General features: G+C 41.3%; 1 protein-coding gene across 1 annotated transcript in view; it reads right to left on the reverse strand.

Moving 5' to 3' along the window:
* Nucleotides 1-4,179: 4,179 nt before the first annotated feature.
* LOC103085003 (oligophrenin-1-like) overlaps nt 4,180-18,510 on the reverse strand; it is a 141,422-nt gene continuing 127,091 nt past the window's right edge. Inside the window, exons 8-10 of the mRNA XM_007445571.1 lie at nt 9,067-9,232; nt 7,930-7,980; nt 4,180-4,213 (exon numbers count right to left, since the gene is read on the reverse strand). Coding sequence (XP_007445633.1) covers nt 4,180-4,213; nt 7,930-7,980; nt 9,067-9,232 — 251 coding nt within the window. The remainder of the gene's footprint in view (nt 4,214-7,929; nt 7,981-9,066; nt 9,233-18,510) is intronic.

Consider the following 18,510-nt stretch of genomic DNA (forward strand, 5'->3'; position numbering starts at 1 on the left):
GCCAGCTCCAGTAATATGGCTTTTATATGGCAAATGGAAAACAACATGGGGTGCAGAGTCAGAGAGAGCTGGATTAGAATAACAATTCTGTTATTTACTTTCTGTGTGACCTTGAGCCAGTTAATTTTAGCCTGCTGGGTCATAAATCCTTTATCTGTAGAATGAGGAGGATAGCATCCACTTGCAATGATTATTGTGGGGACTAAATGATATAATGTATATGAAGCATCTAGCACTTAGTAGGTGCTTAATAAATGTTAACACTGTCAGCTCAACATTTACAGTTCATCCATTGACAGTTTCTCCTACCTGTTGGCCGAGGTATGCAGATAGTTTCCTACAATTGACACACTTCAATTATCACCCCCTTCCCATAGCCTCTTCTGAATGCCTATCCATCCATCAAGCCTAGGCCAAGCCATTCTCATTCCACAGAAGCTTTTGATCTTTAAATCAGAGAACAAAAGGGTAGGTGCTGAGGTTCACTCTTTGGGTATAGCCCAAGGCAGGGGTAGAGCCAGCCAGGCACTGCTCCTTGGCTTCCAGTCAGACTGGTGATCCCAACTCTTTAGGCCAGGATCTTGATCTGTGTCCCAGGAAACACATAGCAATCTCACAGCCACATTTCTGGGACACATATTCTACTGGAATTGTGGTGGCTTTCTCTGGTTCTCAATAATCTCTCAATAATTGTAGTGGTGACTGTGGAATTTCCCCCCAAGGAAACCAGAGTGAAATCATGTCTCTAATATCTTCAAAGGTACTGAGGCCCCATTGGCCACTGCTTCTGTGGCTAAAATCTGCACACCTGCTTTGTTTAGTTAGTCATCTAATGAGACAGAGCAGAGAGGCCACAGCTCAGACTGCAGATCAATGAGTACTTCCTGAGTGAGGCCAGTAGGCCTCACAGAGATTCCCTTTTAGGGAGAGCAGCAGGTAGAATGGTGCCCACTTGGCTTACTTTATCCTGGTTTCTTAGCAACTTGGCCTTTGAGACTGGGTAGAGCTGAGTGTTCAATATGGCCACCTGGGTACATCGTCATTAAGAATGTCATCAAATTGCTATTCAATTACTTCCACAAAGGCTCTCAGTGTGTTTAGCTTACATGTTACTAACTCATCAATAAGCCATATTTAGAGTTCAATCTTGAAAGTAGCTATTGCCTTTCAGTAACACTGTTCCAAAGGCATCTCAGAGTTGGTTTGGGCATGGGTGCATTCTCCTTCTCATCTCCCTCTCCCTTACCCTCTCTCTCACCTCTCCTCTCCCCATGTCTATGCTTCTTTCTCAGTACTATAGTCAGTGCACTAGTGGGGTCTGGCTAGAAGAGTCCAATAGGAAAGTCCTCTCTCTCACACTGGACCACATTATAATTACACAGACCCTAAAGACAGGCTATCTTAAAGCCCACCCTAAAGCCAAGGCACCTGTGTGGAAACAAGCGATGACACTTTCTCCAGCAGCTTCTCTTCAACAAACAGGAATCAGAAATGTCTACTCGTCAGATTTCTGACTCACTACACTAACTGTGTTTTAATTCCTTTCCAATGATTGAAATAGCAAATGAGGAAGACCAGGAGCTTATGTCTGGAAGTTCCATTTGGTGGCAAATATGTGTGGCTCAAGAAAGAGGGTAAAAGCCAGATCCTCAAAATGATGGCCATTAAAGCGACCAATCATAAGCCCCCTTGCTAGATAAGCATGGTGTAATGGAAAGAACCTTGTGTAGGTGCCCAGGGATGTGGTATCTTGTTTACACATGGCTGCTAACTTGCTCTGCCTCAGTTTCCCCAATGGTAAACTAAGGAGTTAGACTAAATAATTCTGAAAGGCCTTTCTAATCAAATATTTTATAGGTCATAAAAAGAGTCTTTTATCTCAAAGGCTGTGGTTCTTAACCTTTATTGTGTCACAGGCCCAATCTGAAATTCACTAGAATGTTATGGACCATCTCCTCAGAAAAAGCATATTGAAAAGGCATACCATTTCAGAGGCTTTATGAAGTTCCTGAATCCATAGATAATGGGTTAAGAACTGTTTCTTTCAGGTGATAAAACAGCTTATCTGCAGAAGGCAGACATGAAGCAACAGTGACAACTGCCTGGCCTCAATCCATCTTAACAATTCTCCCCAGCATTTGACCCAAAAATGGAACTCCTGCAGAACAAACACAGTCTGCCTTTTTTAAAAGAACTGTCTTCAGCTTTTGTTTCTTTCTTGATTGCTTGGAAAGGAAGCTGTCAGGAGAAAACAGGAGGAAGAATAATTCAAACAGACCTAGGCTTTGACATGTAAAACATGCTTTGCAGATTTGTCTTAAGCAGCTGTATACAAAAGCAGGAAGGCCACCTTCCTGAGTCCACTTGGAGGGATTGTGGGGGCATCACTCATTCTGTCTGGTTCCATAAGAGCAGACACATTCTTGGCAATATATTACAGCGCCAAAGCTCCAAACTGGCACCAGGGTCCATATCCTCAGTAAGAGACATATTAAGATTCTCGAAAGTTCAGCAAACATTCCTACTCCCCTACTTCCAAGGTAAGCAATGGCCCCAACTCAAGTAACTTCTGGTTCAGGGTAAGACTTCTGAGATCAATCTTTAGCCCCAAATCTTTCAGAGCTAGATGGCCTTTTGAGGAGGCAGGAAGTTCAGAGAAGAGTTGAAAACTGAGCTCCTCTCTTCAACTCAGGTCGGTGGATAGCTTGGTTTCTGCAGTCTGCCTTGAGGGAGTTCAGCCATTCACAGTCTTATAGGAGCTCAAGATAGACCTTCTGAGGGAATGAAGACAGAATACAAAGGAGAAATAAACTTGTATCTAGGACGTGTGTCCCTTATTTTATAGCATCCCAGAGTCTGAAGGTGCAGGGCCAGGAAAGATCTGCTCTTCAGCACACAAGGGTTTGAAGAAGACTCTTCTAGAACCTGGAAAGGGTCCCCTGAGGCCAAGGTTTTTGAAACCTGAAAGGGAAAGAAGAGAGTAAGGAATTAGCTAGGACTGGTTAAACACTTAACAGCCACTGAGCAGTAGGCCCTCTCTTGGTAGGTAGCTAATCTTCTGAGCAATAGCGGCTGGGTAGAAAAAGGCCATTATAACTCAGATCCCATGAAACTGTCCTAATACGGTGCTAAAATCAGGGCTGGAAACTGTGTGCCTTAAGCCTGAACTCTAATCCCCAAAAAGTCTACAGGAGATACAGGTGCCTGATACCTCTGAGATTACCCACCTTGCTGAATGGCCACTGCCTTTATGGCCCTACAATAACTCCAAACTTCCTTTTACTGAGACTTCACCTTCATGAGAGCTGGTAAGAAAATGCTTATCTACCCATAGACCTCTGAGGACTGGCAGTGATATGAAGAAAATGAAGGCTGAGGAGTACATGGAAAGCTCTGCTCCAGATACCTGGATCTGATTTATGTGTGTATTGGTTCATGTCATGCCAGCAATCTGATTGTCAATCAGAACTCCTAGTAGAGAAAGAAATTTCCATGATCTCCATGGTTCTGGTGATCTTAGTAAGTTACTTATCCCCTCTGAACCTCAGTTCCTTTATTTGTTTAGTGAAAATACATATTAACTTCCCTATTTCTGACATTTGATATGGACTAAATGATATAATGGACACGAAAATGCTTTGCATTAGACAACTATAAAGAACTAAGAATGAAGGTTCAAGGGGTAAGACTGAAATTGTGATTTGATCTCAAAGAATGAAGTTCCCCTACAAATACTAAGGTAGATTCTTGGGACCTGCTATAATATCAAATGAGAGGTTACTGATATTCTTATAGACCCAAAGGATGTTGGAGTTAAAAGGTTCCAAACATTTCATCTTACATATTGGGAAATTGAGGCCCAGAGAAGGAAATGTAATTGCCCCAAATGTCACAATTTAGGATTCCTAATGACCTTGATTCAAAGGCAGTTTGTAAAACTGTACTGTAGTTTGGCTGAGCAAGAAAGAATTGAAACTTAAAAACACAGAGAACCTCAGAATTAAAAGGCAGTAAGTTTAAGGGTCATGTAATTACAGGGTAGTGAACTGAGGAATGGAGGTGAATTCCCACCCTCTGGACCTACATGGCACTCCAGTCCTCAAAAACTCAGATCTCATAAAGAAGGTATATGTGTAACAAGGTTTTGTAGTCAGGGATGGATACTACATACCTGAGGCCTCAACTCTCATCTCCAGGAAGTCTGCCTTGAGAACTGTGGGTAAAGGAGGAAAGACATTTCACTAAGACTCTAGAAATCAGAACTGGAAAGGAAAGCAAGTGGATGGGTGACACTTCCAGGGCGGTGGCAATTAGGCCATTTGAAAAATGAGGAAGTGATTCCATCCAGATGTTTCAAAACTTCTCACTCCATGCTTATAGGTTGGCCTACCTCTCTGCCAGATTTAGAGAGCTCAGTATCCCAGACACAAAGACATCTTTCAGGTGCCAGCACAATCCTTCGAGTGCCATACTATGGGAGGCAAGGGAAGACCAGAGGAATTGGCCAAAGACCAAAGACTACATTCTGTGATTATCTCCAATGGGAAAAGGGCAAAGAGGGAGGGCAAGTGCCTTGTAAAACATGAATCTTTCTTTGCCTTGAAGACCAAACCAGCCTCTTGATGTGCTTAGATTGGTCCTAAAGTAGCCTTGTCTGGGGATGGTTGGAGGCAAGAGACAATCCTGGAGAATCAAGCTCCATATAATCTGGCCAGAAAATCCCAGACAACAGCTTGTCCCAGGGCTATATCCTGAACATTGTTTTTCTCTTCTCTCTTAAGTCTATTAATACCTACTCCCTGAGTGATCTTATTCCCATCCATGATTTCAATCCCCATCAAATACTGAGACTCCCCCAAAAGGTTACTATTCACATTGTAGTATATGTGAATGCCCCTATAAATTTGTACAGTGGATGTACTTAACAGTTCTACCTCTAAACCTACATAGATCCAGCCCCAATTACTAGTCTAAGTTGCAGTTACCCACTGGACATCTCTATCTGGATGTCCCACAGAGTCTTCATACACACTGTGTCCAAAATTGAGCAGAGAAACTTTCCCACAAAACCCATTCCTCCATGATTAATTATTGCTACTATCTACCTAACTGCCCAAGTTAGACTTTCTTCTCTCTTAATCTTTCTCCAATGCTCCATGTTTGAAAAGTCAGCAAGGTCTTACTGAGTCTACCTCAAATCTGTCCTTTAATTCCATTCCTATTGACAGTGCCATACATCAGGACCTCATCAACTCTTTCCAGGATGATTAGCCTCCTAACTGGTCTCCCTGCCTCCAGGTTTTACTCTCCCAACTATCTTCCTCATTAGCAGCAGAATGTGTGTGTGTGTGTTTTTTTAAATAACTCAGGCAGCTTAGAATATGCATTGTCATGCTGAAAAGTTTTCCATGACACCCCATGGACTACAGAATAAAGACCAAACTCCTTAGTATGTCATATAAGGTGTTTACAATCTGGCCCCAATCCATCTTCTTGGCCTCAACTCTGGCTAAGCTTCCTTCTTCTCACCCCCACATTCTAGCCAAAGTGTAACACTAATCACTTTGTGAACCTGCCTTGAATAAGCTATTCTGCCTTACTGAAATGTCTTCCCCTCCCTTCTCTGCTTGATGAGCCACTTCTCATTTTCTTTTGAGTTTTTAATTTTTTTTAATTGTTGTATTGTAGAAGGGAGATGAATGAGAAGTGAGGTCATTCATATGTCAGGTTACATAGAGTCAGGTGTACAAACTGGAAGCAAAAAGGGGCAGAGAAAAGGTTAAACAGATCATTTTCATTAGAGATGAGATGGGATTGACTATGGCTAGTCTAAGAATCTTGACCAGTAGCCATCATGTAGGTGCACTGATGCAAGTGGTGGTTACAAAATTGGGGCCTAGACAGAAGGGGTGATTTCCTTATATGGATGCTGAGTGGGAGGAACCTGTGGGTACCTAGGAAGGTGGCTTATTACATATTGGAGGACTTGTGTACCCACCTTGGCCTTACCCACAATCCTGCCAAGATGGAATCTGGGGATAAGGAACGGGATTAAATTTAGGTTCCAGAGGCCTGGACATAGGATTGGTCAGGTTGTCCTCCAGCCTGAAGTGCCTGCTTTGACCACAGTGCCCTATGTTTCAGTTGGTCCAAAACCTCCCTGAGCACTAAATGACAAAGCCCAGGCAGTGGTTACCAATCTTTCCACACTTTCAACACCAGGTTGGCTATAGTTTCCCTATTAAAAGTCAGGCTGCCTTAAAGATTCTGTTGGACTTTGTTCATGCCTAGTACGTATCCCTCTCAATGCCTTGGTTCCTCGTCCAAAGCTACAGATCAATCCCTCACATTTTCAGTGTATTCTACCCATCTTTAAAGCCCCATCTCAGATATCACTTCCTCTAAAAAGCTTTCCTTTAGATATGCCTAGTTCATTCTGTTAATTCTAGTTTGCTTCATTATATTTCCCTGGTATTTATTTATCATATGGCTTATCCTAGGGAGGTTGGAAGGACCACCAGGAAGTAGGAAGTAGTCCTGCTCATAGGCAGATACTTTATTAAGAATATAAAGTATTCTCTCTCTTTCTGTTTTTCTTTTTTTCCCTCAAGGCTATCGGATTAAGCCTGCCTTAAAAATGTCCTAGGTGAAAACTTTATCTTCATTCTATCAATCAGTAAGAGAAATCTGGTGCTTTGACCTCACTTTCATTTGTTATGGTAGAATACATGGTAAATTATTGTCTAAGGAGAATTTGGCCTAGTCTAGAGTTCCTTGTGGCTGACTGCCAAGCAGAACTAGGGTGACCTGCTGTTCAGAATCATGTCCTGGTGAGTCGGGTCCCACAGTTTTAACTAGATGATGTCAAACCTATCCCAGTTCCAGCGCTGGTAAAGGCACATTTTTCTGCTTTTAACTGAATACCTGGAAGAGTTACACTCCTGTAACCCATCAGGAAGCCCAATTTTGAACTCTCTGATAAGCAACATTGAATAAACTCACAGAAGAGTGCCTGAAGGCTAAGCAATCATTTCTCCAGGTGTTTTAGCCTAAAGGGTCCCAAATGATAGGCCTTGGAAAGCCTGTACCAGTACTTGAGGGATTTTAAAAACAAATTAACTGGAAGAAAGAAATAAAGGAAGGAAATTTAAAAAACCCAGACTCCCAGGCCCTACTCCTGGAGATTCTGTTTCAGTGGGTCTATAGCAGAAGGCAGGAATCTGTGTTCATTTTATTTTACCTCAAAATTTTCCAGGTGATTTATATGTTCAGCCAGTTTGAAAACAACCACCTAAGTCTAATGTTTACCTCTGAAAAGAGAGCTATGCTTATTCTAAGGCTGTTTATATTAGAATATAGCTTTCTATATATTCATATAATCTGCCCTTTTAGAATATAATAGGGTCTAAATAAGTAAACTAACAAAAAAAATTAGACCTACATAGAGCATAAAGTTTTTGCAATACCGCTTGGCATGTGAGTACTCTATGTATGTGTGAGAGAGAGAGGAGAAAGAGAGAAAGAGATGGAAAGACAGAGTCAGAGAGGCAGAGACAACAGATACAGAGATAGACAAAGAAAGACAGACATGGAGAGAGACAGAAAAAGAGTCAAAGAGATAGGGAAAGAGAGACATAAGTAGAAAAACACAAGGAGAGACATAAAGAGACTGAGAATTACAGAGACAGAGAAACTGTGCGAGAGACAAATGGACAAGAGTGATAAAGGCAGAGAGACACACAGTTATAGAGACAAATACAGAGACACAGGGAGACAGAGAGACAGTGTTGGGGGAGAGAAATGAACACAGACAGAGAGAGACAGAGCTACAGAGAAACAAAAATACAATGTTAAGAGGGCAAATGACATGCTCATGATATATTTATTAAAAAGTTATTTGGTTTCATTTCTGTCACCTGCATCTCTTACCTTCCTGTTTTCCGGGAAGCTATTTCAAAGAACCTGGTCCTGGAAGCCACCCTGCAAAGAGAAGCCAACCAAGTCCCATGAGTTGCTCTGGAATATGTGTGGGAACCAATGGCCAATGGAAAGGAAAAGAAAATATGAACCAGATAGGCCACCAATGCCAGGCTCTGCCTTAGCTTGCAAAGGATCTGGGTCTGAGGAAAAACCCAAGTATCAGAATGTGAAATGGCTCAGAGACCATAGGCACCCCCAAGGCTATGGCTGATACTCTTTGCTTCCCCTTTGTTCAGAATGATCTAAGTATGTTGCCCATTCAGATTACTCTTGGGAGAAATAAGTGAAACAAGTTCTTGGTTTCAGAGTATAATTTATGACATTTTGTAAATACACTTAGCTAATTAGTCCAAACAGTAGAGGCTCTGTTTTTCTTATTTCCTCAATTTTGCAATTATGGAAAACAAGAGACACAAGAAAAAGGAACACTAGGAGGCAGGATACTGAGAGGGGTCCCAGGCACTGGCTGAGGAGAGGCTGGCCAGGCTAGTTTTGTGGCCAAGAAAAGCTGGTCCCTGAGAGTTGCTGTGGCCCCACTTTAGCTGCTCTATCCCTGATTCCTTGGCTTACAGGCCAGACTCAGGAAGGCCTGTTGGATAATAGCTCTGTTACTACCCTGTAAGAGGCTCTCTGGAGAATCTGAGTCATTTTGGAAGATTTTTAAAAATCATACCTTCTCTTTAAAAAAAAAAAAGCCTCAAAGCACACATAAAATGACCAAATCTGTTCATTAAATTACTCTTAAGAACAGTAGTAATCATAAGAAAAAAATGTACAGAGGCAAAGAAGCATGAAAGCAGCCAGTAATCTTATCACCCTAGAGAGATCAGGGAGTCTAAGAAAAATGGGTCTCCTATCGGGTACCAAGATTTAAACACCTCAGCTTTAGGAAAAATCTCCCAGCTTTAAGTGTTGAGTAGAACACTCCAAACAGAGCTGGTCTGCGACAGTCCCCTACACTATGAAGTGAACAATACCCTGGAGTTGTGCATTGTACATGCTTCACCACCATAACAGTGATCCTGAAAGCATTCTTAGTGGTCTAAGGTGGGCTTTAGGTCAAGGTTGAAAAACAAGCCTACTTACACAGACGATGGGATTTCCCCTGCATTGCCAGTCACTATATCTGGCTTTGGTTCGGGTTTCTGGGTGGTAGTTGCCCGGCAGGGAGGATCTGGAGGCCTCACTGGGGGTCGGATGATGGTTGGCTTTTCTCCTGGAGGCCGAACTATGCTGAAACTGTCAGAGTCTCCTGGGAAAGAGAACAACAAGAACTTGGACAGTGAGCCAAATGGAACACTACTCCTCAGCAGGTACCCAATATTGCAGCTATCATGGCCACCTCCCTTGGTCCCCATTTCTTTTTGGTAACTAACAACTCTGGATTAAAAAATATTTTCTTCCAGCAGCTGTCCCTTCAGAAAGTCTATGTTTGAACCTCAGCTCTGGAGCTTCATATTTGTGTGACCTAGGGTATGTCACATCAATTTGCTCAGTCTCAGTTTCCTCAACCATATAATCAAGACTAAAAATATATTATCTTACAGAGACATTGAGAGGATTTACTTTGGTAGTAATATGTTTAGTACTGTCACTGGCACATAGCAGGTGCTTAGTCAATGTTTGATGATAAATTTGTTACATTCATCATCACCAAAAATGAGTCTCTTTTCACTTAAGCCTTTACTATTGTGGCAGTCCCCTAACTCACATTTCTGCCTCTATGTCTCTAGTTTCCAGGTCACTCAGTACAAAATAAATACACATAATTTTTAAATAAAATGATTCTGGCAGGAATATAGTGAAACATATGCATGCACACACTGCTGCTGGCACTGTACACTGGGCTTATTCTAACTAGATAACCATCAATAATTCTGGAACAGAGTATCATCCACCAGAGGGCAGACAGCAGAAGCAAGAAGAACTACAGTCCTGCAGCCTGTGGAACTAAAGACATATTCACAGAAAGATAGACAAGATGAAAAGGCAGAGAGCTATACATCAGATGAAGGACCAAGATTAAACCACAGAAAAACAACTAAATGAAGTGGAGATAGGCAACCTTCCAGAAAAAGAATTCAGAATAATGATAGTGAAGATGATCCAGGACCTCGGAAAAAGAATGGAGGCAAAGATCAAGAAGATGCAAGAAATGTATAACAAAGACCTAGAAGAATTAAAGAACAAACAAACACAGATGAACAAAACAATAACCAAAATGAAAACTACACAAGAAGGAATCAATAGCAGAATAACTGAGGCAGAAGAATGGATAAGTGACCTGGAAGACAGAATGGAGGAATTCACTGCTGCAGAACAGACTAAAGAAGAAAGAATGAAAAGAAATGAAGACAGCCTAAGAAAACACAGGGACAACATTTAACGCAACAACGTTTGCATTATAGGGATTCCAGAAGCAGAAGAGAGAGAGAAAGGACCAGAGAAAATATTTGAAGAGATTATACTCGAAAACTTCCCTAACATGGGAAAGGAAATAGCCACCCAAGTCCAGGAAGAGTGAGTCCCATACAGGATAAACCCAATGAGAAACACGCCGAAACTCATAGTAATCAAATTGGCAAAAATTAAAGACAAAGAAAATTTATTGAAAGCAGCAAGGGAAAAATGACAAATAACACAAGAAACTCCCATAAGGTTAACAGCTGATTTCTCAGCAGAAACTCTACAAGCCAGAAGGGAGTGGCATGACATATTTAAAGTGATGAAAGGGAAGAACCTGCAATCAAGATTACTCTACATGGCAAGGATCTCATTCAGATTCAACGGAGAAATCAAAAGCTTTACAGAGAAGCAAAAGCTAAGAGAATTTAGCACTACCAAGCCAGCTCTACAACAAATGCTAAAGGAACTTCTCTAAGTGGGGAACACAAGAGAAGAAAAGAACCTACAAAAACAAACCCAAAACAATTAAGAAAATGGTCATAGGAACATACATATTGATAACTACCTTAAATGTGGATGGATTAAATGCTCCAACCAAAAGACACGTGCTTGCTGAATGGATACAAAAACAAGACCCATATATATGCTGTCTACAAGAGACCCACTTCAGACCTAGGGACACATACAGACTGAAAGTGAGGGAATGGAAAAAGATATTCCATGCAAATGGCAAGCAAAAGAAAGCTGGAGTAGCTATACTCATATCAGATAAAATAGACTTGAAAATAAAGAATGTTACAAGAGACAAGGAAGGACAATACATAATGATTAAGGGATCAATCCCAGAAGAAGATATAACAATTATAAATATATATGCACCCAACATAGGAGCACCTTCATATATAAGAGAACTGCTAACAGCTATAAAAGAGGAACTTGACAGTAATAAAATAATAGTGGGGAACTTTAACACCTCACTTGCACCAATGGACAGATCATCCAAAATGAAAATAAATAAGGAAACAGAAGCTTTAAATGACACAACAGACCAGATAGATTTAATTGACATTTATAGGATATTCCATCCAAAAACAGCAGATTACCCTTTCTTCTCAAGTGCACACAGAACATTCTCCAGGATAGATGACATCTTGGGTCACAAATCAAGCCTCAGTAAAATTAAGAAAATTGAAATCACATCAAGCATCTTTTCTGAACCACAACACTATGAGATTAGAAATGAATTACAGGGAAAAAAACGTAAAAATCACAAACACATGGAGGCTAAACAATACGTTAGTAAACAACCAAGAGATCACTAAAGAAATCAAAGAGGAAATCAAAAAATACCTAGAGACAAATGATAACGAAAACATGACGATCCAAAACCTATGGGATGCAGCAAAAGCAGCTCTAAGAGGGGAAGTTTATAGCTATACAAGCCTACCTCAAGACACAAGAAAAATCTCAAGTAAACAATCTAACATTACACCTAAAGCAACTAGAGGAAGAAGAACAAACAAACCCCAAAGATAGCAAAAGGAAAGAAATCATAAAGATCAGAGCAGAAATAAATGAAATAGGAGCAAAGTAAACAATAGCAAAGATCAATAAAACTAAAAGCTGGTTCAATGAGAAAATAAACAAAATTGATAAGCCATTAGCCAGACTCATCAAGAAAAAGAGGGAGAGGACTCAAATCAATAAAATTAGAACTGAAAAAGGAGAAGTTACAACAGACACCTCAGAAATACAAAGCATCCTAACAGACTACTACAAGCAAATCTCTGCCAATAAAATGGACAACCTGAAAGAAATGCACAAATTCTTAGAAAGGTATAACCCTCCAAGACTGAACCAGGAAGAAACAGAAAATATGAACAGACCAATCACAAGTAATGAAATTGAAACTGTGATTAAAAATCTTCCAATATGGACTTTCCTGGGGGTGCAGTGGTTGAGAGTCCACCTGCCGATGCAGGGGACGTGGGTTCATGCCCCGGTCCAGGAGGATCCCATATGCTGTGGAGCAGCTGGGCCAGTGGGCCATGGCCGCTGGGCCTGCGTGTCCGGAGCCTTTGCTCTGCAGAGGGAGGGGCCACAGCAGTGAGAAGGTGCATACCACAAAAAAAATCTTCCAACAAACAAAAGTCCAGGACCAGATGGCTTCAGATGTGAATTCTATCAAATATTTAAAGAGATAACACCCATCCTTCTCAAACTCTTCCAAAAAATTGCAGAGGAAGGAACACTCCCAAACTCATTCTATGAGGCCACCATCACCCTGAAACCAAAACCAGACAAAGATACTACAAAAAAAGAAAATTACAGACCAATATCACTGATGAATATAGATGCAATAATCCTCAACAAAATACTAGCAAACAGAATCCAACAACACTTTAAAAGGATCATACACAATGATCAAGTGGGTTTTATCCCAGGGATGCAAGGATTCTTCAATATACGCAAATCAATCAATGTGAAAAACCATATTAACAAACTGAAGGATAAAAACCATATGACCATCCCAATAGATGCAGGAAAAGCTTTTGACAAAATTCAAACCCATTTATGATAAAAACTCTCCAGAAAGTGGGCATAGAGGGAACCTACCTCAACATAATAAAGGCCATATATGACAAACCCACAGCAAACATCATTCTCAATGGTGAAAACTTGAAAGCATTTCCTCTAAGATCAGGAATGAGACAAGGATGTCCACTCTCACCACTATTATTCAACATAGTTTTGGAAGTCCTAGTGATGGCAATAAGAGAAGAAAAATAAATAAAAGGAATACAAATTGGAAAAGAAGAAGTAAAACTGTCACTGTTTGCAGATGACATGATACTATACATAGAGAGTCTTAAAGATGCCACCAGAAGACTACTAGAGCTAATCAATGAATTTGGTAAAGTTGCAGGATACAAAATTAATGCACAGAAATCTCTTGAATTCCTATACACTAATGATGAAAAATCTGAAAGAGAAATTATGGAAACACTCCCATTTACCATTGCAACAAAAAGAATAAAATACCTTGGAATAAACCTACCTAGGGAGACAAAAGACCCGTATGCAGAAAACTATAAGACACTGATGAAAGAAATGAAAGGTGATACAAGCAGATGGAGAGATATACCATGTTCTTGGATTGGAAAAAACAATATTGTGAAAATGACTATACTGCCCAAAGCAACCTAGAGATTCAATGCAATCCCTATCAAGTTACCAATGGCATTTATTATGGAACTAGAACAAATCATCTTAAAATTTGTATGGAGACACAAAAGACCCCAAATAGCCAAAGCATTCTTGAGGGAAAAAAAACGCAGCTGGAGGAATCAGACTCCCTGACTTCAGGCTATACTACAAAACTACAGTAATCAAGACAATATGGTAATGGCACAAAAACAGAAACATAGATCAATGGAACAAGATAGAAAGCCCAGAGATAAACCCACACACCTATGGTCAACTAATCTATGACAAAGGAGGCAAAGATATACAATGGAGAAAAGACAGTCTCTTCAGTAAGTGGTGTTGGGAAAACTGGACAGCTACATGTAAAAGAATGAAATTAGAACACTCCCTAACACCATACAGAAAAATAAACTCAAAATGGATTAGACACCTAAATGTAAGACCGGACACTATAAAACTCTTAGAGGAAAACATAGGAAGAACAGTCTTTGACAAATAACAGCAAGTTCTTTTTTGATCCACCTTCTAGAGTAATGGAAATAAAAACAAAAATAAACAAATGGGACCTAATGAAACTTAAAAGCTTTTGTACAGCAAAGGAAACCATAAACAAGATGAAAAGCCAACCCTCAGAATGGGAGAATATATTTGCAAACCAATCAACGGACAAAGGATTAATCTCCAAAATATATAAACAGCTCATGCAGCTCAATATTAAAGAAACAAACAACCCAATCCAAAAATGGGGAGAAGACCTTAAATAGACACTTCTCTAAAGAAGACATACAGATGGCCAAGAAGCACATGAGGAGCTGCTCAACATCACTAATTATTAGAGAAATGCAAATCAAAACTACACTGAGGTATCACCTCACACCATTTAGAATGGGCATCATCAGAAAATCTACAAACAACAAATGTTGTAGAGGGTGTGGAGAAAAGGGAACCCTCTTGCACTGTAAGTGGGAATGTAAATTGATACAGCCACTATGGAGAAAAGTATGGAGGTTCCTTAAAAAACTAAAAATAGATTTACCATATGATCCAGCAGTCCCACTACTGGGCATATACCCAGAGAAAACCACAATTCAAAAAGACACATGCACCCAATGTTCATTGCAGCACTATTTACAATAGCCAGGTCATGGAAGCAACCTAAATGCCCATCGACAGACGAATGGATAAAGAAGATGTGGTACATATATACAGTGGAATATTACTCAGCCATAAAAAGGAACGAATTTGAGTCATTTGTTGAGACGTGGATGGATCTAGAGAGTGTCACACAGAGTGAAGTAAGTCAGAAAGAGAAAAACAAATATTGTATATTAACGCATGTATGTGGAACCTAGAAAAATTGTACAGATGAACCAGTTTGCAGGGCAGAAGTTGAGACACAGATGTAGAGAACAGATATATGGACACCAAGGGGGGAAAACTGCGGTGGGGTGGGGGATGGTGGTGTGCTGAATTGGGCGATTGGTATTGACATGTATATACTGATGTGTATAAAACTGATGACTAAGAAGAACCTGCAGTATAACAAAACAACAAAAACAAAACAAAACAAAACAAAAAGAATTCTGGAACAATGTGAATGAAACGCTAAATAATATATATGAGACAGTTCATGCTCATTGATCCAGTTGATCCACTTTGGGGAACAGGCCCAAAGAAATTAACTCTAAAGAAAAAAAATAAGGAAAACAAGTAGCACATAAACATGCTTCTTAACAGCAAAAATTCAGACCCAACCACAAAGGCTGATAAACAATTCAATTCTTACAAGCATTTAACCAATACATATTATGCATGAAATGACAAGGATTTAGGCTAGGTCAAAAAATGTATTCATATAAAATAATATTAAGTGAAAAAAAGTCCACAAAAAATGTTCATGGCCTGATGAACACCATCTGGAAATAGACACATTTGCAACTATGCAAGGGTGTTAGTAGATCTTGATATTCATTCAATTTTTGTCAGTAAACCTTGATCTTCATTTCTTTCTTCTATAAAACTTTTTAAGGTAAATGTAAAAAATATTAACTTTAATCCATATAATACTGTTGTAAGATTTACCTTAAGTATTTCCACACTGTATTTCTTCTCCTTAAAGATTTTCTCAGTGACTATAAAATGTACAGGATAAGTTCAAACTCTTTAACATAAATTCAAGGCCCTCTATGAGCTGGTCCCAAATTATTAAACCAGGTACTAGTGCTAGACTTTAAATAACAGCTCTACTTTTGTTAAACTGGTCTCCTCACTGGCCCTATCAAAGCAGCAAGCCCTTGACTCTTCTAGATGAGACAGTATGGTACAGTGTGGAAAGTAAGAGTCTGGAGTTGGGCAGACCCTGCTTTCAGGCCTTGTTCTGCGACTTCCAAACTGTGGGACCCTGTGCAGTTATTTCAACTTTTTGACTATCAAGGTATTTATCTGGGAAATGGATATAATAACCCATCCTCACAAGGTGGTTGTAAGGACTAAATTAGATGGCTGTTAGAGAATACCTAGCATGTAGCAGGGATAAGTAAGTGTTAGACTGTCCTGCTTCTTTCCCGATATATGTCCCTGTTCTCATGTCTTATCTGTATTGTAACTACCCCTAAACAGTCAGCTCAAATCTCAATCCTCTGAACACTTGAGCTGGCATTGGTAATTTCCATCCATGTAAGCACTCATGAAGTACTTGTATATTGCTCCAGGGTTTTTTTTAATTCCTCCAGCTAGTCATTCTGCTGAGGGAGACAGATATGAAAGAAGATGATGGGGAGGCGGTGGAAAGATGGCGGAGGAGTAAGACGCGGAGATCACCTTCCTCCCCACAAATACACCAGAAATACATCTACATGTGGAACAACTCCTACAGAACACCTACTGAATGCTGGCAGAAGACCTCAGACCTCCCAAAAGGCAAGAAACTCCCCACGTACCTGGGTAGGGGAAAAGAAAAAATTAATTAAAAACAGAGACAATAGAATAGGGACGGCACCTGCACCAGTGGGAGGGAGCTGTGAAGGAGGAAAGGTCTCCACACACTAGGAAGCCCCTTCGCGGGCAGAGATTGCGTGAGGCGGAGTGGGGAGCTTCGGAGCCGCGGAGGAGAGCACAGCAACGGGGGTGCGGAGGGCAAAGCGGAGAGATTCCCGCGCAGAGGATCGGTGCCGACCGGCACTCACCAGCCCGAGAGGCTTGTGTGCTCACCCGCCAAGGTGGGCGGGGCTTCGAGCTGAGGCTCGGTTTCGGTTTCGGTCGGAGCTCAGGGAGAGGACTGGGGTTGGCGATTTGAACATAGCCCGAAGGGGTTAGTGCGCCACGGCTAGCCGGGAGGGAGTCTGGGGAAAAGTCTGCACCTGCTGAGGAGGCAAGAGACTTTTTCTTGCCTCTGTGTTTCCTGGTGCGTGAGGAGAGGGGTTTTAAGAGCGCTGCCTAAAGGAACTCCAGAAATGGGCGCGAGCCGCGGCTAAAAGCACGGACCTCAGAGATGGGCGCGAGCTGCGGCTGAAGGCGCGGACTCCAGAGACGGGCGCAAGCCGCGGGTAAAAGCGCGGACTCCAGAGATGGCCGCGAGCCGCAGCTGAAAGCTCGGACCCAAGAGACGGGCGCGAGCCGCGGCTAAAAGCGCGGACCCCAGAGACGGACGCAAGCCGTGGCTAAAAGCTCGGAAACCAGAGACGGGGGGGAGATGCTAAGGCTGCTGCTGCCTCCACCAAGGGGCCTGTGTGCGAGCACAGGTCACTATCCACACACTTTTTCTGGGGACCCTGTGCAGCGCGCCACTGCCGGGTTCCCGGGATCCAGGGACAATTTCTCGGGGAGAACACACGACGGGCCTCAGGCTGGTGCAACGTCACGCTGAGTTCTGCCACCGCAGGCCCGCCCTGCACTCTGTGCCCCTCCCTCCCCCTGCCTGAGTGCGCCAGAGCCCCCGAGTCAGCGGCTCCTTTAACCCCGTCCTGTCTGAGCAAAAAACAGACGCCCTCCAGCGACCTACACGCAGAGGCAGGGCCAAATCGAAAGCTGAGCCCCTGTGAGCTGTGAGAACAAAGAAGAAAAAGGGAAATCTCTACCAGCAGCCTCAGAAACAGCAGATTAAAGCTCCACAATCAACTTGATGTACCCTGCCTCTGTGGAATACATGAATAGACAGCGAATCATCCCAAATTGAGGAGGCGGACTTCTAGAGCAAGATCTATAATTTTTTCCCCTTTTCCTCTTTTTGTGAATGTGTATGTGTATGCTTCTGTGTGAGATCTTGTCTGTATAGGTTTGCTTCCACCACTTGTCCTAGCGTTCTATCCGTCCATTGTTTTTTTCTTTTAATTTTTTTCTTAATAATTAATTTTAATTTAAAGAACTCTACTATACTTTACCTTCTTTCTCTCTTTCCTTCCTTCCTTCCCTCTTTTAGACAACGAATCATCCCAAATTGAGGAGGTGGACTTGGAGAGCAAGTTTTATGATTTTTTCCACTTTACCTCTTTTTGTGAGGGTATATGTGTATGCTTCTATGTAAGATTTTGTCTCTATAACTTTGCTTCCACCATTTGTCCTAAGGTTCTATCCTTCCCTTTTTTTTTTCCCTCTAAATAATTATTTTTTTAATTCAATAAATTTATTATACTTTATTTTACTTTACTGTCTCTTCTTTCTGTATTTTTTCCTTCCTTCCCTCATTCCTTCCTTCCTTCCCTCCTCCCTCCCTCCCTCCTTTCTTTCCTTCTTGCCTTCTTCCTTTCTTTTCTTCTTTCTTTCTTTCTTCCTTCCCTCCTTCCTTCCTTCCCTCCTCTCTTTCTTTCTTTCTTTCTTTCTTTCCTATTTCCTCCTACTTATACTAATTCTCTCTACTTTCTCTCCCTTTTATTCTGAGCCGAGTGGATGAAAGGCTCTTGCTGCTCCAGCCAGGAGTCA

This window comes from Lipotes vexillifer, unplaced genomic scaffold, assembly GCF_000442215.2.
Source record: "Lipotes vexillifer unplaced genomic scaffold, Lipotes_vexillifer_v1.1 scaffold348, whole genome shotgun sequence".
In the NCBI taxonomy this organism is placed as follows: Eukaryota; Metazoa; Chordata; class Mammalia; order Artiodactyla; family Lipotidae; genus Lipotes; species Lipotes vexillifer.